The 18,823-nt window shown below is 47.8% G+C and overlaps 1 protein-coding gene across 2 annotated transcripts in view; it reads right to left on the reverse strand.

The window, feature by feature from the left end:
- Positions 1-4,605: 4,605 nt before the first annotated feature.
- The window catches only part of LOC134929462 (anterior gradient protein 3-like), a 46,546-nt gene continuing 32,328 nt past the window's right edge, over positions 4,606-18,823 (reverse strand). For both annotated transcript variants that reach the window (XM_063925080.1, XM_063925081.1), the window contains 3 exons: positions 14,748-14,811; positions 14,529-14,612; positions 4,606-4,935 (listed from right to left, as the gene is read on the reverse strand). In XM_063925080.1, the coding sequence (XP_063781150.1) occupies positions 4,886-4,935; positions 14,529-14,612; positions 14,748-14,811 (198 nt within the window). In that variant the 3' untranslated portion in view covers positions 4,606-4,885. The remainder of the gene's footprint in view (positions 4,936-14,528; positions 14,613-14,747; positions 14,812-18,823) is intronic.

Consider the following 18,823-nt stretch of genomic DNA (forward strand, 5'->3'; position numbering starts at 1 on the left):
TCAGAGCATGGTGCATCTGGGAGCGCTGTTGGACACTCACAACCAGAGGTTGTTCTTGTCTCAGGAGAAAGTCCTGGAACTTCAGGACAGGATTCGTTGCTTCCTTTTTCGTCCGCAAGTGTCGATACATTCGGCAATGCAGATGCTGGGCCTCATGGTATCAGCATTCGACATGGTGGAGTATGCTCAATTAAATTCTCGCCCCCTCCAGAAGCTGATTCTAGCCAAGTGGGACGGCCTGCCTCACCGGATCAGGTCTCAAATGATCTCTTTGACTCTGGAGGTCCGTCTGTCGCTGCTCTGGTGGCTCCAGGACCGACAATTGTGCAGAGGCCGTCCCTTCTGGATATCCAACTGGGTCCTGTTGATGACAGGTGCCAGTCTAAGAGGTTGGGGTGCGGTGCTGTAGCAGCACTCCTTGCAGGGTCGGTGGACCAAGGAGGAATCTCTCCTCTCGATCAACATTCTGGAATTGCGGGCGGTCTTCAATGCGTTGAACCTAGCCCAGCATTTGATTCAGAACCGTCCTGTTCAAGTATAGTCGGGCAACGCCACCACAGTGGCTTACATAAATCACCAAGGCGGCACTCAAAGCCGTTTGGCAATGAAGGAAGCCTCACGGATTCTACGTTGGGCAGAACACCATCTACCGGCAATATCGGCAATATTCATTCCGGGAGTCCTGAACTGGGAAGTGGACTATCTCAGTCGTCAGGACGTGCATGCCGGCGAGTGGGGCCTCCATCCAGAAGTGTTTCAACTTCTCGTGGAAAGGTGGGGTCTTCCAGATGTGGATCTGATGGCGTCTCGACACAATCACAAGGTTCCGGTCTTCGGTGCAAGGACAAGGGATCCTCAAGCAGCATTCGTGGATGCACTGGCAGTGCCGTGGAGGTTTCGGCTGCCATACGTGTTCCCTCCGGTGTCACTCCTGCCCAGGGTAATTCGGAAGTTCAAGCAAGAAAATGGAAATCTGCTTCTCATAGCTCCGGCGTGGCCCAGACGGCACTGGTTCTCCGACCTGCAAGGCCTATCGTCAGAGCGTCCACTTCTACTTCCACAACGCCCAGACCTCCTCGTTCAGGGCCCCTGTGTCTACCAGGACCTAGCCCGGCTGTCTTTGACGGCGTGGCTCTTGAAGCTTCCGTCTTAACAGCAAAGGGTTTTTCTGAAGAGGTCATTAAAACTATGTTGTGGGCGGTCTGGCATTCCTACTTTGTTTGGTGCGCATCTAACCATTATGACGCTTCCAAGTTTAGTACAGCCAAACTTTTGGCTTTTCTACAGCAGGGCCTAGATTTAGGCCTGCGTCTGGCCTCCCTCAAGGTTCATATTTCTGCCTTGTCGGTGTGGTTTCAGAGAAAAATTGCGACTTTACCTGATGCTCATACTTTCACTCAGGGTGTGTTGCGTATCCAACCTCCCTATGTCCCGCCTGTGGCTCCTTGGGACTTGTCGGTGGTTTTGGAGGCGTTGCAGGAGCCTCCATTTGAACCTCTTGGTTCAGCTGACCTTAAGTGGCTTTCCCTTAAGGTGGTGTTCTTGCTGGCTATTGCCTCTGCTAGAAGAGTGTCGGATTTGGGTGCCTTGTCTAGTAGTTCCCCATATCTGATTTTTCACCGTGACCGGGCGGTTCTTAGGACTCGTCCCAGATAATTACCTAAGGTGGTTTCTTCGTTCCACCTTAATCAGGAGATTGTGGTTCCAGCTTTTGTCTCTCCTCATTTGTCTCCCAAAGAGCGGCCTTTGGATGTGGTACGGGCTCTCCGTATCTATGTGAAGAGAACTGCTTCTATTCGAAAGTCTGATTCTCTCTTTGTTTTGTTTGGATTTCACAAACGTGGCTGGCCTGCTCACAAGCAGACCCTGGCCAGGTGGATTAGAATGGTGATTGCGCATGCTTATGTGAAGGCTGGTCTGTCAGCTCCTGTTCATATTACGGCCCATTCTACTCGGTCTGTTGGACCTTCTTGGGCGGCCCAACGTGGTGCGACCCTTGATCAATTGTGCAAGTAGGCTACGTGGTCCTCCGGGAACACGTTCATAAGGTTCTATGCCTTCGATACTGCCGCTTCCCAGGATGCTTCCTTTGGACGCCGGGTTCTTGTGCCCGCTACAGTGCGTCCCCTCCCATAAGGAACTGCTTTAGGACATCCCCATTGTCCAGACTTGTGGAGCCCAGTGTATCCCGGAGCAGAAAACGAGTTTTATGGTAAGAACTTACCCTTGTTAAAACTCTTTCTGCGAGGTACACTGGGCTCCACAAGGCTCCCACCCTGACGCACTTAGCTTCTTTGGGTTGATATGGCATTAGCTGCTGACACTTCTCTTGTCGTGAGAGTGTGGTGTATGTGGCTACTAACCGTTGTCGTCTCTTTTCCTGCTACTGCATTGGGCTGGTTAACTAAACTGAGCTCCTGTGCTGGGAGGCGGGGTGATATAGGAGGCGGCGCTGTGCATTCTGGGAACAGTCAAAGCTTTGAGCTTGTTGGTGCCTCGGATCAAGATCCTATTCTACACCCCATTGTCCAGACCTGTGGAGCCCAGTGTACCTCGCAGAAAGTTTTAATAAGGGTAAGTTCTTACCATAATACTCGTTATGTACCTTAAGATACAGCCCCACACATCCCTAAACAGTGTTATATGTAAAATTCATTTAAACGCTCCACCCTGATAAAGTGCTGATGACGAAACGTGTTGTGGGTGGGGCTTGGCGTGAGTTTTAACGCGCTCTCCTCTAATATGTAACATGCCACTGTGGCTTTGGACAGTGCTAACAGATGCACATAGTACAGCTTAGATGGTGCTGCTTTCCTCTGTGTGTCAGCATAAGGTGACTATTATTACCCCATGGCAGCGCCCATTTCTGTATTTCATATTAGAGCTTTAAAAAGTCCCAGCTGACACAAAACTACTCACACTTGATAAGTCATTGGAACCTGTTTTGACGGGGCATTTACCTATAGTTATATGTCCTCAACAGTACTTGTTTGTACCCAAGACTAACATCCAAAGTAGTAGCATTTTATCAAAGAGAAGTAGGAGACTGATATTACCGCACCAGGGCATGTGCAGGATGATATTCCAATGGTAGCCAGAAGATAATGGGGGTTATTCAGACGTGGTAGGAGGTGCACTGTGCATCGTACAGTACAGAGTATCAATACTTTGCACATGTGCAGGACGCATTCTGCGTGTACCCGAACAGCTCCTGTGACGTCGCAAGCAACCCGGCATCAGACTGTCAGTGATTGGTGGTCTGATGCTGTATGGGATCAGGGAGGGGGCAGCCACCGCCTCCATTTCTCCAAATGAAGGCAGGTCGCTGCCATTTAGGTGGAGGGAAGAGGCCAGGGATCTCTGTGGTTGGGCGTATATATTTTTTCCTGGCCTCTGCGACGGGCGGCTTGCGCGTCCCCATGGGTGCTGCAGGCTGCCCAGTGGTGAGTGAGTGTTCCGACGCTGCACCATAGGGCATAGCTCAGATCACTACTGCAGCAGGAGGCGTCTGCTTGTAATAGACGCCTCCTGCTGCATCACCGTACAGCACTAACACTGCTGCTTCCAAGGAAGTGATAGCACCTCCAACCACATCTTAATGAGCCCCAATGTTCAGACAACATGGGGCAACAGAGGGCCTAATTCAGAGATGTAGGCAAATGCCATAGCAGCTGCGAATTTGTACTCAGCGCTTGTGCAAAAATTTGCAAATGTCGTAGCTGCCAAGATTTGTATTGATGTGCCCACTGGAGGCACAAAGATGCAACCATCGGATGCACATCGGTCAAACACCGAACTTCTGAGTAACCCTAGGGTCTGCCCCAGGCAGAGAAAGCTGAGCGTGGACCGGGCTCCAGTGATCAGCACTGTGTGTAAAAAATGTTAAAAAATAAATAAATCATACTTACCAGTCCTAGGAGCGGGTGATCAGTGCTCCTGTGCTGGCGCCAGGTACTCCCTGTGCTGTGCTGTGACCCCCGGTGCAGTAAAGTGACGCTGCAAAGCAGCAGCTCACTTTACAGCTTCGGGGGTCACAGCACAGAAGAAGGACCCGGCGCCCGGCAGCCTCCTGGAAGCAGCGGACACCAACTCCTGGGACTGGTAAGTATAAACCTGGGGGGGGGAACTCTTCTGCGGCGCGGTGGTAGTAGCGACGGAGGGGGGGAACCCCGCTGCGGCAGTAGCAACGGACGGCGGCGCATGCGCAGCAGGACATCAGGGTATTTAAAAAATAAATGCTGCGGAGAGGCATCGCAGGGACAGAGCTTGCCTGCAAGCTCTGTCCCTGCATGCGATAATTGATACATCCCTGCGATATACTCAATTATCACCTGTCATCCGCATCTGATGAAGCGGATGGTGATAAATAGGCCCCTTAAATATAGAGAACCTACATAACATTCCTCAGACTTTCCATTGTTCAGTGTTTTTCGGTCAATGGTTGGGTGAACACTTATGAGGATACTTGCGTGGGTCACTTATATACGCAATATATCACTATTTTTATACTGCTTCTAGACTTGTCATGGTGATAATAATAAATATAGTGTACAAGAGAGTATATAATTAAGCACTAAACACAGAGAAGAAATGCACACAACAACATTTGTTAATTTTCTAGAAGATTGTTATATTCTCATAGATTACTATAAAACATTGAATTGTTCAGTTTTTTATCACTTTTATTAGCACACACTTTGGAAGGAGCGGCGGCACCAATGCAGGGACTTCTGGGACAAGAGCCACAAAGCCACTGGTAATTAGCTATATGTTGGATATTCATTTTGTAAGGACTGAAGTGAAAAGTAATGTAAAAAAGAGTAAAAAATGGCCGGTGATGATTTCAGTCTTCAGGTCCCGTTATTGCTGCAGTCCAGATAGACGGTCAGAGCTCTGTTTGAAGAAGACGCAACGCTTTCTTCATGTTTTCTATCACTGCATAACAAAAATATTTTTTATTATTATTATTGCTTATATATATTATATTATTCTTATTCTGAAAGAATTAGAGTGCAGCTGATTTTTTTCCTATCTTTACATCTGCAGAGGGCTCCCTTGAGAATCAACGCTGGGAGTGGTGAGTGCCAGTCTATCTTGCAAGTCTATATATATAATATTTTAGGCAGCGTAGTGCAGATAAAATGTCATCATTCACAATAATTCCTTTCCCCAGAGGAGCTTACATTCTAAAATCCATGCTGCATGGACACGCACAAAATCTATCGGGGAGATCCAGTTGTTTTTTGGGGCACTCTAAAGGGCCCCATATACTACAACGATATGTCTGAGGCTGAAGTCGGATGTAATTTCCCTTAAACTCCCCCTGGGACCTTCCTGGGAGTGATTCCATACGATTTGGTACGATTGATGAAGCCGCTATACATCGCATGCAATATATCGTACGGCATACAACTGTACCATGAGATATATCTGATGGGCTGGATAGAGGTCTACTGGGGCTGGAAGTGTCCTGAGAATGCCAGTCACACTTCCCTGTGATACATCGCATGTGATATATCACATGCACGAAAAACACACTTTTTTCATCCGATTCCATCCAATTCCGATATATCATTAGTGCAGCACCAACGACCTAGGGGATCCTGTCCGACCGCCACGGGGCAGCGCATCAGATTGGATACGTTCTAAAACAAATACGATTGTACATAATTTCATACAATAAATCAGACGGATATATCGGAATTGTATGAAATCGTGTAAGATCATCCCAGTGTATGGGGCCCTTAAGTAATGTGCGCAAGATGGAGCTATGCAATTGTTGCTCCGATCGGGCGCCCAAACAGAGGCGGCAAACAGAAAACAGCTAAAGGTTCATCTATTGGGCGGTCAAATTGCTGCATGGGCAACACGCCCAAAAATAAGAATTTACTCACCGGTAATTCTATTTCTCGTAGTCCGTAGTGGATGCTGGGGACTCCGTGAGGACCATGGGGAATAGCGGGCTCCGCAGGAGACTGGGCACTCTAAAGAAAGATTTAGTACTATCTGGTGTGCACTGGCTCCTCCCTCTATGCCCCTCCTCCAGACCTCAGTTAAAGAAACTGTGCCCGGAAGAGCTGACATTACAAGGAAAGGATTTTGGAATCCAGGGTAAGACTCATACCAGCCACACCAATCACACTGTACAACTTGTGATAAACTTACCCAGTTAACAGTATGAACCACAACTGAGCATCACTCAACCGATGCTACATAACCATAACCCTTTGTTAAGCAATAACTATATACACGTATTGCAGAAAGTCCGCACTTGGGACGGGCTCCCAGCATCCACTACGGACTACGAGAAATAGAATTACCGGTGAGTAAATTCTTATTTTCTCTAACGTCCTAGTGGATGCTGGGGACTCCGTAAGGACCATGGGGATTATACCAAAGCTCCCAAACGGGCGGGAGAGTGCGGATGACTCTGCAGCACCGAATGGGCAAACACCAGGTCCTCCTCAGCCAGGGTATCAAACTTGTAGAACTTTGCAAATGTGTTTGAACCCGACCAAGTAGCAGCTCGGCAAAGCTGTAATGCCGAGACCCCTCGGGCAGCTGCCCAAGAAGAGCCCACCTTCCTTGTGGAATGGGCTTTCACTGATTTTGGATGCGGCAATCCAGCCGCAGAATGAGCCTGCTGAATTGTGTTACAGATCCAGCGAGCAATGGTTTGCTTTGAAGCAGGAGCACCCAGCTTGTTGGATGCATACAGGATAAACAGCGAGTCAGTTTTCCTGACTCCAGCCATCCTGGCAACATAGATCTTCAAAGCCCTGACTACATCAAGCAACTTGGAATCCTCCAAGTCACGAGTAGCCGCAGGCACCACAATGGGTTGGTTCAAATGAAAAGATGACACCACCTTTGGCAGAAACTGCAGACGAGTTCGCAATTCTGCCCTATCCATATGGAAAACCAGATAGGGGCTTTTACATGACAAAGCCCCCAATTCTGACACACGCCTAGCTGAGGCTAGGGCCAACAGCATGACCACTTTCCACGTGAGATACTTTAGCTCCACTGTCTTAAGTGGCTCAAACCAGTGGGATTTCAGGAAAGCCAAGACCACGTTAAGATCCCAAGGTGCCACTGGTGGCACAAAAGGAGGCTGAATATGCAGCACTCCCTTAACAAACGTCTGAACCTCAGGCAGTGAAACCAGTTCTTTTTGAAAGAAAATGGATAAGGCCGAAATCTGGACCTTTATGGACCCTAATTTTAGGCCCATAGTCACACCTGACTGTAGGAAGTGCAGGAGTCGACTCAGCTGGAATTCCTCTGTAGGGGCCTTCCTGGCCTCACACCAAGCAACATATTTTCGCCATATACGGTGATAATGTTTTGCTGTCACGTCCTTCCTAGCCTTTATCAACGTAGGAATAACTGCGTCCGGAATGCCCTTTTCTGCTAGGATCCGGCGTTCAACCGCCATGCCGTCAAACGCAGCCGCGGTAAGTCTTGGAACAGACAGGGCCCCTGTTGCAACAGGTCCTATCTGAGAGGCAGAGGCCATGGGTCCTCTGTGAGCATTTCTTGCAGTTCCGGGTACCAAGTCCTTCTTGGCCAATCCGGAACAATGAGTATTGTTCTCACTCCTCTTTTTCTTACGATTCTCAGTACCCTCGATATGAGAGGAAGAGGAGGAAACACATAGACCGACTGGAATACCCACGGTGTCACCAGTGCGTCCACAGCTATCGCCTGAGGGTCCCTTGACCTGGCGCAATACATCTTTAATTTTTTGTTGAGGTGGGACGCCATCATGTCCACCTGTGGCAGTTCCCATCGATTTACAATCTGCGTGAAGACTTCTTGATGAAGTCCCCACTCTCCCGGGTGGAGGTCGTGTCTGCTGAGGAAGTCTGCTTCCCAGTTGTCCACTCCCGGAATGAACACTGCTGACAGTGCTTGCACGTGATTCTCCGCCCAACGAAGAATCCTGGTGGCTTCCGCCATTGCCACCCTGCTTCTTGTGCCGCCCTGGCGTTTTACATGAGCGACTGCAGCGATGTTGTCTGACTGAATCAGCACTGGTTGGTCTCGAAGCAGAGGCTCCGCTTGACTCAGGGCGTTGTATATGGCCCGTAGCTCCAGGATATTTATGTGCAGACAAGTCTCCTGACTTGACCACAGCCCTTGGAAGTTTCTTCCTTGAGTGACTGCCCCCCACCCTCGGAGGCTTGCATCCGTGGTCACCAGGACCCAGTCCTGTATGCCGAATCTGCGGCCCTCGAGGAGGTGAGCACCTTGTAGCCACCACAGAAGAGACACCCTGGCCCTGGGGGACAGGGTGATCATCCGATGCATCTGAAGATGCGATCCGGACCACTTGTCCAGCAGATCCCACTGAAAGATCCTCGCATGGAACCTGCCGAAGGGAATGGCTTCGTATGACGCCACCATCTTTCCCAGGACTCGTGTGCAGTGATGCACCGACACCTGTTTTGGCTTTAGGAGGTCTCTGACCAGAGTCACGAGCTCCTGAGCCTTCTCCTCCGGGAGAAACACCTTCTTCTGGTCTGTGTCCAGAATCATGCCCAGGAAGGGCAGACGCGTCGCAGGAATCAGCTGCGACTTTGGAATGTTCAGAATCCAGCCGTGCTGACGCAACACTTCCTGAGAGCGTGCTACGCTGATCAGCAACTGCTCCCTGGACCTCGCCTTTATGAGGAGATCGTCCAAGTATGGGATAATTGTAACCCCTTGCTTCCGAAGGAGCACCATCATTTCCGCCATCACCTTGGTAAAAACTCTCGGTGCCGTGGACAGGCCAAACGGCAACGTCTGGAATTGGTAATGACAGTCCCGTACCACAAACCTGAGGTACTCCTGATGAGGCAGATAAATGGGGACATGCAAGTAAGCATCCTTGATGTCCAGAGACACCATAAAATCCCCCTCTTCCAGGCTTGCAATGACCGCTCTGAGCGATTCCATTTTGAACTTGAATTTCTTCAGATAAATGTTCAGGGATTTTAAATTTAAAATGGGTCTGACCGAACCGTCCGGTTTCGGTACCACAAACATAGTGGAATAGTAGCCCCTTCCCCGTTGAAGGGGGGGAACCTCTACCACCACCTGCTGGAGAAAAAGTTTGCAGATTTTAGGTAACGGTGAGGGTGCGTCACCTCGAATTCCAGCTTGTATCCCTGAGACACAACTTGTATAGCCCAAGGATCCACCTGTGAGCGAACCCACTGGTGGCTGAAATGTCGGAGACGCGCCCCCACGGCTCCTGGCTCCGCCTGTGGAGCCTGTGGAGCCCCAGCGTCATGCGGTGGATTTAGTGGAAGCCGGGGAAGACTTTTGTTCATGGGAACTAGCTGTATGGTGCAGCTTTTTTCCTCTACCCCTGCCTCTGGCAAGAAAGGACGCACCTCTGACCTTCTTGCTCTTCTGAGAACGAAAGGACTGCATTTGGTAATACGGTGCTTTCTTAGGCTGTGGAGGGACATAAGGCAAGAAATTTGACTTCCCAGCCGTAGCTGTGGAAACTAGGTCCGAGAGACCGTCCCCAAACAATTCCTTATAAGGTAAAACCTCCATGTGTTTTTTAGAGTCGGTATCCCCTGTCCATTGCCGAGTCCATAAGACCCTTCTGGCAGAAATGGACATTGCGTTTACTCTAGAGCCCAGCAGGCAAATGTCCCTCTGGGCATCCCGAATATATAGGACCGCGTCCTTGATATGTGCCAGGGTCAGTAGAACAGTGTCCCTGTATCTATCTCCTCATACAGAGTATCCGTCCATGCAGCCACCGCACTACACATCCAGGCCGAAGCAATTGCTGGCCTCAGCAGTGTGCCAGAATGTGTATAAACAGACTTCAGGATAGCTTCCTGCTTTCCATCTGCAGGATCCTTTAGGGCGGCCGTATCCTGAGACGGCAGGGCCACCTTCTTAGACAAGCGTGTCAACGCCTTGTCTACCCTAGGGGAGGATTCCCAGCGTAACCTGTCCGTTGGCGGGAAAGGATACGCCATAAGTAATCTCTTGGAAATTATCACCTTCCTGTCAGGGGAATCCCACGCTTTTTCACATAATTAATTTCATTCATGTGAAGGGGGAAAAGTCACTTCATGCTTTTTCTCCCCATACATATAAATCCTCTTGTCAGGGACAGGATTTTCCTCAGAAATGTGTAATACATCCTTCATTGCTACAATCATGTAGCGGATGGCTTTAGTCATTTTAGGCTGCAACTTTGCCTCATCGTCATCGACACTGGAGTCCGATTCCGTGTCGACATCTGTATCAACTATCTGTGATAGTGTGCGCTTTTGAGACCCTGACGGCCTCTGCGCTGTAGGATCAGGCAAGGGTTGAGACCCTGACTGTCCCAAGGTTACAGTTTTATCCAATTTGTTATGCAAGGAGTTTACATTATCATTTAACACCTTCCACATATCCATCCAATCAGGTGTCGGCGGCGACACCACACTCAGCTGCACTTGTTCTGCCTCCACGTATCCTTCCTCATCAAACATGTCGACACAGGCGTACCGACACACAGCACACACACAGGGAATGCTCTGACTGAGGACAGGACCCCGCCAAGGCTTTTGGGGAGACAGAGAGAGAGTATGCCAGCACACACCCTAGCGCTATATAACCCAGGGATTACACTGTACCTTAGTGTTTACCCCGTAGCTGCTGTTAAATATATTTCTGCGCCTAAATTTATGTGCCCCCCCTCTCTTTTTACCCTCTATTGCACCTGTATACTGCAGGGGAGAGCCTGGGGAGCGTCCTTCCAGCGGAGCTGTGAAGAGAAAATGGCGCTGGTGTGCTGAGGAAGAAGGCCCCGCCCCCTCAGCGGCGGGCTTCTGTCCCGCTTTAATGTGTAAAATATGGCGGGGGCTCGGGCATATATACAGTCCCAGATTGTATTTATGTCTATTTTTGCCTAAAAGGTAATTAATTGCTGCCCAGGGCGCCCCCCCCTGTGCCCTGCACCCTACAGTGACCGGAGTGTGCGGTGTGCTGTGGGAGCAATGGCGCACAGCTGCAGTGCTGTGCGCTACCTTAAGTGAAGACAGGAGTCTTCAGCCGCCGATTTCGATGTCTTCATGCTTCTGCTGCTTCTGTTCTTCTGGCTCTGCGAGGGGGACGGCGGCGCGGCTCCGGGAACGGACGATCAAGGTTAGGTACCTGTGTTCGATCCCTCTGGAGCTAATGGTGTCCAGTACCCTAAGAAGCGCTACCTAGCTACTGTGAGTAGGTTTGCTTCTCTCCCCTCAGTCCCTCGTAGCAGAGAGTCTTTTGCCAGCAGAAGCTCTCTGAAAATAAAAAACCTGACAAAATACTTTCTTTTCTAGCAAGCTCAGGAGAGCCCACTAGGAGCACCCAGCTCTGGCCGGGCACAGATTCTAACTGAGGTCTGGAGGAGGGGCATAGAGGGAGGAGCCAGTGCACACCAGATAGTACTAAATCTTTCTTTAGAGTGCCCAGTCTCCTGCGGAGCCCGCTATTCCCCATGGTCCTTACGGAGTCCCCAGCATCCACTAGGACGTTAGAGAAATTTAGACGGGTTTAGCCTCTTTACGCGGCTAAACTTAGTGCTATTGGGCACGACAAGAGCAATAGGTAATGGATAACTGTGGTAGTTGCACCCGATCAGAGCAACAATTGAATAGCTCTGTTGTGTGCACATTATTTAGAGCGCCCCAAATAAATTATTGAATCTCCCCCCTATGAGTCCTTTTTGCCTAAAGTCAATTAACCAACTGAATGTTTTTACAGTTTGGGAGGAAAGTGGAGTACCTGGAGAAAGCTCACGCAAAAACACCGGGAGAACATGCAAACACGCCAAATCAGCTTAGCCGTAGTATAATGTGCTATGACTACATACTATAAAAAACATTCTTCTCTCACCTAGTAAGTAATAATTATTTTTATAGCGATTGAGTGTTTTATGGAAACCTTTCATACCCTAAGGTGTCGCCATTTTTATTGTGAAGTTGAGGAATTAAGTGTTAGGGGGTATGTGAGGATGTGGGGAAGTTGTACTTAACGCATTTCACCATCGGTATGTGGTAACGCGTTTCACCATCGGTATATGGTAACGCGTTTCCCCGTTGGTATGTGGTTTCTGCAGAGTTTTCTTCCTTTAAGTAGAAATTGCAGTGCATAAACTTTCAATATTTATTACCAATGGATGATTTGGTTATAAAATACTACTATTTTATTGGCTAGTTTAAAAGTAGTGACTTTGCTGGCTTTCCTATTGTGTGTTCCAGCAGTTGTTATATGTTGTGGAGGTATAGTTTCATTTCATCTGTGTGGCTCTGCCGGTTTTCCAGTCACTTTTGTGCATCATTGGTCTGTGTCAGGTGATACATAGTTTACATTAAATTATTTTGGAAAATTATTTAGGTTCAAGGAGAAAGTGGGTGGTAAAAGGGGTGTAATTAGTGACACTGCACTGGTTATAGGGCCTAATTCAGACCTGATCACTGGACTGTTAATTTTGCTGTCCTGCAATCAGATAGCCACCGCCCAAGGGGAGTGTAAATTTGCCCGTGCAAGTGTGTGATCGCATGTGTACGCCGTGCGAAAATGTCCCTCAGTCAGCGGCCAGCTGCAAATCTGTTCGCACCTCACTCACCATCTAATGATTTTTCCACTGTGTGCAGTGTGTGCGCAGCCCAGGACTTACTCTTACAGTGCGATGAGAACAGGCTGATCGTGGGCCGGAGCTGACGTCACACACCCTTCCTGAAAACGCTTGGGAACGCCTACATTTTCCCGGACACTCCCAGAAAATGGTCAGTTACCACACACAAACCGCCTCTTCCTGTCAATCAGCTTGTCGCTGTTCGGCGATGCCTGTTATTGTTTGGCGACGCGCATGTGCAGTCTATCGATAATCGCCCGCAGTGCAAAAACGCACAGCAGCGATCTGTCTGAATCGGGCCCCTAGTAAGGAAATATGAAGAAGATTGAAAAGGGAAGCATACCTGATCTCATGATGTCACAGAATAGGAGGCTGGGAGCAGGAAGCTGGACATCAGGAGCGACCTAAGGATGCGCCCTTCACTTCACCATGCTGCGTGGTGCCCCTCCAAGCCCCGCCCCCACTTCTGTGGGTCTCGGGGGGAATAGGAGGGGCTAAAATTAAAACTACGCTATCACTAGGATGTGGGTGGGATGAAGGAGATCTGCCTGCTCTTCTGGGAGTGCGGGGGACTACCTGAAATATCAGGAGTCTCCCGCAACTTCAGGAGAGTGGGCAAATATGATTTAGGGGTCACTAGCATAGCAAGTCCTATGATGTTGCATTGAGTTGTTTTTGCGGATGAGTGCTATTTTGAAGTATTTGACTAGGGGCCTAATTCAGACCTGATCGCTGGGCTGCGTTTTTTGCTGCCCTGCGATCAGATAGACGCTGCCTACAGGGGGAGGGTATTTTTGCTGTGCAAGTGTGCGATCGCATATGTAGCAGAGCTGTACAAAATGAGTTTGTGCAGGCTCTGCGCAGCCCAGGACCTACATATCCAGTGCGATTGAATCCTGCTGATCGGGGCCGGAGCTGACGTCAGACACCCTCCTTGAAACGCTGAGCCCGCCTGCGATTTTTCCAGACATTACCTGAAAACGGTCAGTTGCCACCCACAGACGGCATCTTCCTGTCAGTCACCCTGCGAACGCCCGTGCGAATAGATCCTTCGCACCATCCCGGCGCTGATCGGTGAAGCCCATTGTAGCCGTCCGACGCATCGGCGCATTGCGGTGCATACGTATGCGCAGTTCGGATCTGATCGCCCGCTGTGTGAAAACGCACAGCAGCAATCAGATCTGAATTACCCGCTAGGTTTTGTGTCGCTTTGTATTATATGTTGTTCATATGTTTAGTGGTCTTGCTGTGCAGCCTATATACATAACTACATTCCTGATTTTAGCTTTTATTGATTCCTATTATCTCTTCAGTTGTTGTGGAGTAATGTAAAGTGAATGCATTTATTTGGTTTGCATTGTTTTTGCATGCTTTGAATGTCAGCCCAGCAGGTGTATCTTGTTAGGTTTTATTTGTCATTTGACAAAACAATATGGCTTCTACACAAATCACTACAGACACGCATTCTTCATCTTGTGCCCCTAGCACCCACTCTTTGCCCAGGACACCACCTCTGCAGACCCCTGGCTCCAGTGCAACCCCAAACAACACATTAGTCTAAACCACAGGTTCTTATACCTGGACCTCAGTACCCACACAGTTCATGTTTTCCTGGTCACCTGTGGATTTTTAAAATATGACAGTTGGTGATACACAGTGCACCTGCCAGGTGATCTGGAAAACGTGAACTGTGTAGTGTCCTGGTGACCGAGTTTTTGAACCACTGGTCTAAAGGATATCATTATCAATGCACCCTGTATAGACTCCACTGCTGCATAAGGGTAAGCCCCGGGAAAGGTCGGCATTGTTACAGGGTGGGGGATTAAAAGTGGAAAATCACCACCTAGATCATTTCAAGTGAACACAACCTAAGGGCGGAGTTGCTAAAGATACTAGCATTACTTACAAATTGGTAAGTCTTGTGGTTCATAAGTATAAAGACGATTTGAGTAACGTCCTGTGATGTCAGCTCTCACTGTAAGGGACGGATCTGTGCAGAAGACATAAAGTGCCATTATTTTTCTTGCATTACAGTACAGGCATAAGGGGGCATATACTGTATGTCATATAGATGATGCAGAAACTTTCTATTATCTCAGTTCTGTATATAATGTATTCTGCTTACCGACAAACATAATACGGGGAACGTATTTTCCATCTGGTGCCAGGTTTTTATCTGTTGTTTCATGCTGAAAGAAGAGGCAAACTGTGTAACACACGTAATAACTGCAGCCGCTGTGTAAGATGTGTAATAACTGCAGCAGCCGTTGTGTAAGACATGTATTATCTGCATCCACTGTGTGACATGTAATAACTGCAGCAGCCATTGTGTAAGACATGTATTATCTGCATCCACTGTGTGAGACATGTAATAACTGCAGCCGCTGTGTAAGATGTGTAATAACTGCAGCAGCCGTTGTGTAAGACATGTATTATCTGCATCCATTGTGTGAGACATGTAATAACTGCAGCAGCCGTTGTGTAAGACATGTATTATCTGCAGCCGCTGTGTGAGACATGTAATAACTGCAGCAGCCGTTGTGTAAGACATGTATTATCTGCAGCCATTGTGTAAGACGTGTAATAACTGCAGCAGCCGTTGTGTAAGACATGTATTATCTGCATCCACTGTGTGAGACATGTAATAACTGCAGCAGCCGTTGTGTAAGACATGTATTATCTGCATCCACTGTGTGAGACGTGTAATAACTGCAGCCGCTGTGTAAGACATGTACTATCTGCATCCACTGTGTGAGACATGTAATAACTGCAGCCGCTGTGTAAGACATGTAATAACTGCAGCAGCCATTGTGTAAGACATGTATTATCTGCATCCACTGTGTGAGACATGTAATAATAACTGCAGCAGCCATTGTGTAAGACATGTATTATCTGCATCCACTGTGTAAGACATGTAATAACTGCAGCCGCTGTGTAAAATGTGTAATAACTGCAGCAGCCATTGTGTAAGACATGTACTATCTGCAGCCGCTGTGTAAGACATGTAATAACTGCAGCCGCTGTGTAAAATGTGTAATAACTGCAGCAGCCGTTGTGTAAGACATGTATTATCTGCATCCACTGTGTGACATGTAATAACTGCAGCAGCCATTGTGTAAGACATGTATTATCTGCATCCACTGTGTAAGACGTGTAATAACTGCAGCAGCCATTGTGTAAGACATGTATTATCTGCATCCACTGTGTGAGACATGTAATAACTGCAGCCGCTGTGTAAGATGTGTAATAACTGCAGCAGCCGTTGTGTAAGACATGTATTATCTGTATCCACTGTGTGAGACATGTAATAACTGCAGCAGCCGTTGTGTAAGACATGTATTATCTGCATCCACTGTGTGAGACATGTAATAACTGCAGCAGCCATTGTGTAAGACATGTATTATCTGCATCCACTGTGTAAGACGTGTAATAACTGCAGCAACCATTGTGAAAGACGTGTAATAACTGCAGCAGCCATTGTGTAAGACGTGTAATAACTGCAGCAGCCATTGTGTAAGAGTCGACATGTACTATCTGCAGCCACTATGTAAGACGTGTAATAACTGCAGCAGCCATTGTGTAAGAGGTGTAATAATAACTGCAGCATCCATTGTGTAAGACATGTAATAATAACTGCAGCAGCCATTGTGTAAGAGGCGTAATAACTGTAGCAGCCACTGTGTAAGATGTGTAATAATAACTGCAGCAGCCATAGTGTAAGACATGTAATAACTGCAGCAGCCATTGTGTAAGATGTGTAATAACTGCAGCAGCCATTGTGTAAGACATGTAATAACTGCAGCAGCCATTGTGTAAGACGTGTAATATAACTGCAGCAGCAATTGTGTAAGACATGTAATAACTGCAGCAGCCATTGTGTAAGATGTGTAATAACTGCGGCAGCCATTGTGTAAGACATGTAATAACTGCAGCAGCCATTGTGTAAGATGTGTAATAATAACTGCGGCAGCCATTGTGTAAGACATGTAATAACTGCAGCAGCCATTGTGTAAGACGTGTAATAACTGCATCAGCCATTGTGTAAGACGTGTAATAACTGCATCAGCCATTGTGTAAGACGTGTAATGACTGCAGCAGCCGTTGTGTAAGACATGTAATAATAACTGCAGCAGCCATTGTGTAAGACATGTAATAACTGCAGCAGCCATTGTGTAAGATGTATATCACACTAGATTAATGTGCGCTCGGCTTGTGGGCTTCTCAGATCAATTCTGAGATCCTATTTCTCCATTTGCAAAGAGGAGCAATGAAATGACCTATATTGATGGTGTAATCAAACAAGAAATTTACATTGTTCCCAAAGTATACATGTAACTGAGCAATCATCCGTTATTGTTAGTTAAGATACAGGGTGGGATGTAATGAAGACCGTGTTCGGCGGCCCTGCGGGATGACAGACGATCTCTGACGTTTTTTTAAAGGGGCAATCATTTACAAGGCATGGTTTAGGCTTGTAAATGATTGCCCCTTTAAAAAAAGTCCGAGTTCGTCCGTTGTCCCACATTACTGTGCCACATTACAGTGCCCCCTGTTCATATTATGTAACATTAGAGTGCCCACCAGTTCATTTTATACCACATTACAGGGCCCAGTTCAGTTTCTGCACCTTACAGGCCGCTCTTACTATTATAACATCCGCTATGCACATCATTCACTAAAAATGTAACGCCACCCTACTGAGGCCTGGCAATGGGTCAGACCCTATTGTTTAGCAGGCAATTGTGGGAACTTAGTAGACAACTATATGATATATATGACCTGTGTCTGGGCCGCACCAAGCCACTGGTACCCATAGCAGTGACACCCCTTACACCCACTATAGCTGTGCCCACTCCGATAAGAGTCAGAGGCCCAAATGTATTAAGCTTTAGCAAGAGGCAAAGTGGAGACGGATAAAGAAAGATAAAGTACCAGCCAATCAGCTCATAACTGTCATTTTTCAAACAGCCTGTGACATGGCAGTTAGGAGCTGATTGGCTGGTACTTTATCTCTTTTTATCCGTCTCCACTTTATCTCTTGCTAAAGCTTAATACATTTGGGCCAGTATCTGTTATGAGTCAAGTAAACTTATGGCATCAGCAGTCACTTTACTTTGAACTGCGAGACCTCAGACGGCCTACAGTGCATGCGGTGTCATCATTCCATGCACCTGTGATTGGCTATTACCTGGGGGTTGGTCCGGAGGATCCCTCTCCTGGAAAAATCTGCTGTACAGTATGTAGCCCATAAGCCACAATGGCTAATGATGCACATTCCAGAGCTTTGTAAATCTCACAATACAGCAGCCCCATAGAAACCTATTGCTAGTGTGGTTGGAATGGGAGGAAACTGGGAAGGAAGTTTGTATAACTCGTGTGTATGATGGGCAGAGGTCCCCCCGTCTAGGCCTGATTGGGGGAGTGAGCTGATCGCAGCACAGCTGTGTAGGGCTGTTATTATTATAATTATCACTACCAGTTATTTATATAGCGCACACATTTTTCGCAGCACTTTACAGAGAGTATTATTTGGCCATTCACATCAGTCCCTGCCCAAGTGGAGCTTACACTCTATATTCCCTAGCATATTTATACGCACACACATTCATACTAGGGTTAATTTTGTCAGAAGCCAATTAACCCATCAGTATATTTTTGGATTGTGGGAGGAAACCGGAGTACCCAGAGGAAACCCACGGGGAGAATATACAAACTCCACACAGTTAGGGCCATGGTGGGAATCGAACCCATGTCCTCAGTGCTGTTCTCTCTTCACCACCATTTTTTCGCTTATTTTCTCATACGTCCTAGAGGATACTGGGGTCCACTTATTAACCATGGGGTATAGACGGTTCCGCAGGAGCCATGGGCACTCTTAAGACTTTTCAATGGGTGTGAACTGGCTTCTCCCTCTATGCCCCTCCTCCAGACTTCAGTTTTAGAAATGTGCCCAGGAGACTGGATGCACTCTGAGGAGCTCTACTGAGTTTCTCTGAAAAAGACTTATGTTAGGTTTTTTATTTTCAAGGAGAACTGCTGACAACAGTCTCCCTGCTTCATGGGACTGAGGGGGCAGAAGTAGGAACCAACTTCCTGAAGAGTTTCATGGCTCTGCTTCTGGCTGACAGGACACCATTAGTTCCTGAAGGTAACTGAACGCTAGCTGTGCCTAGATGCTCACTCCCACAGCACGCCGTCACC

This window comes from Pseudophryne corroboree, chromosome 5, assembly GCF_028390025.1.
Source record: "Pseudophryne corroboree isolate aPseCor3 chromosome 5, aPseCor3.hap2, whole genome shotgun sequence".
NCBI lineage: Eukaryota > Metazoa > Chordata > Amphibia > Anura > Myobatrachidae > Pseudophryne > Pseudophryne corroboree.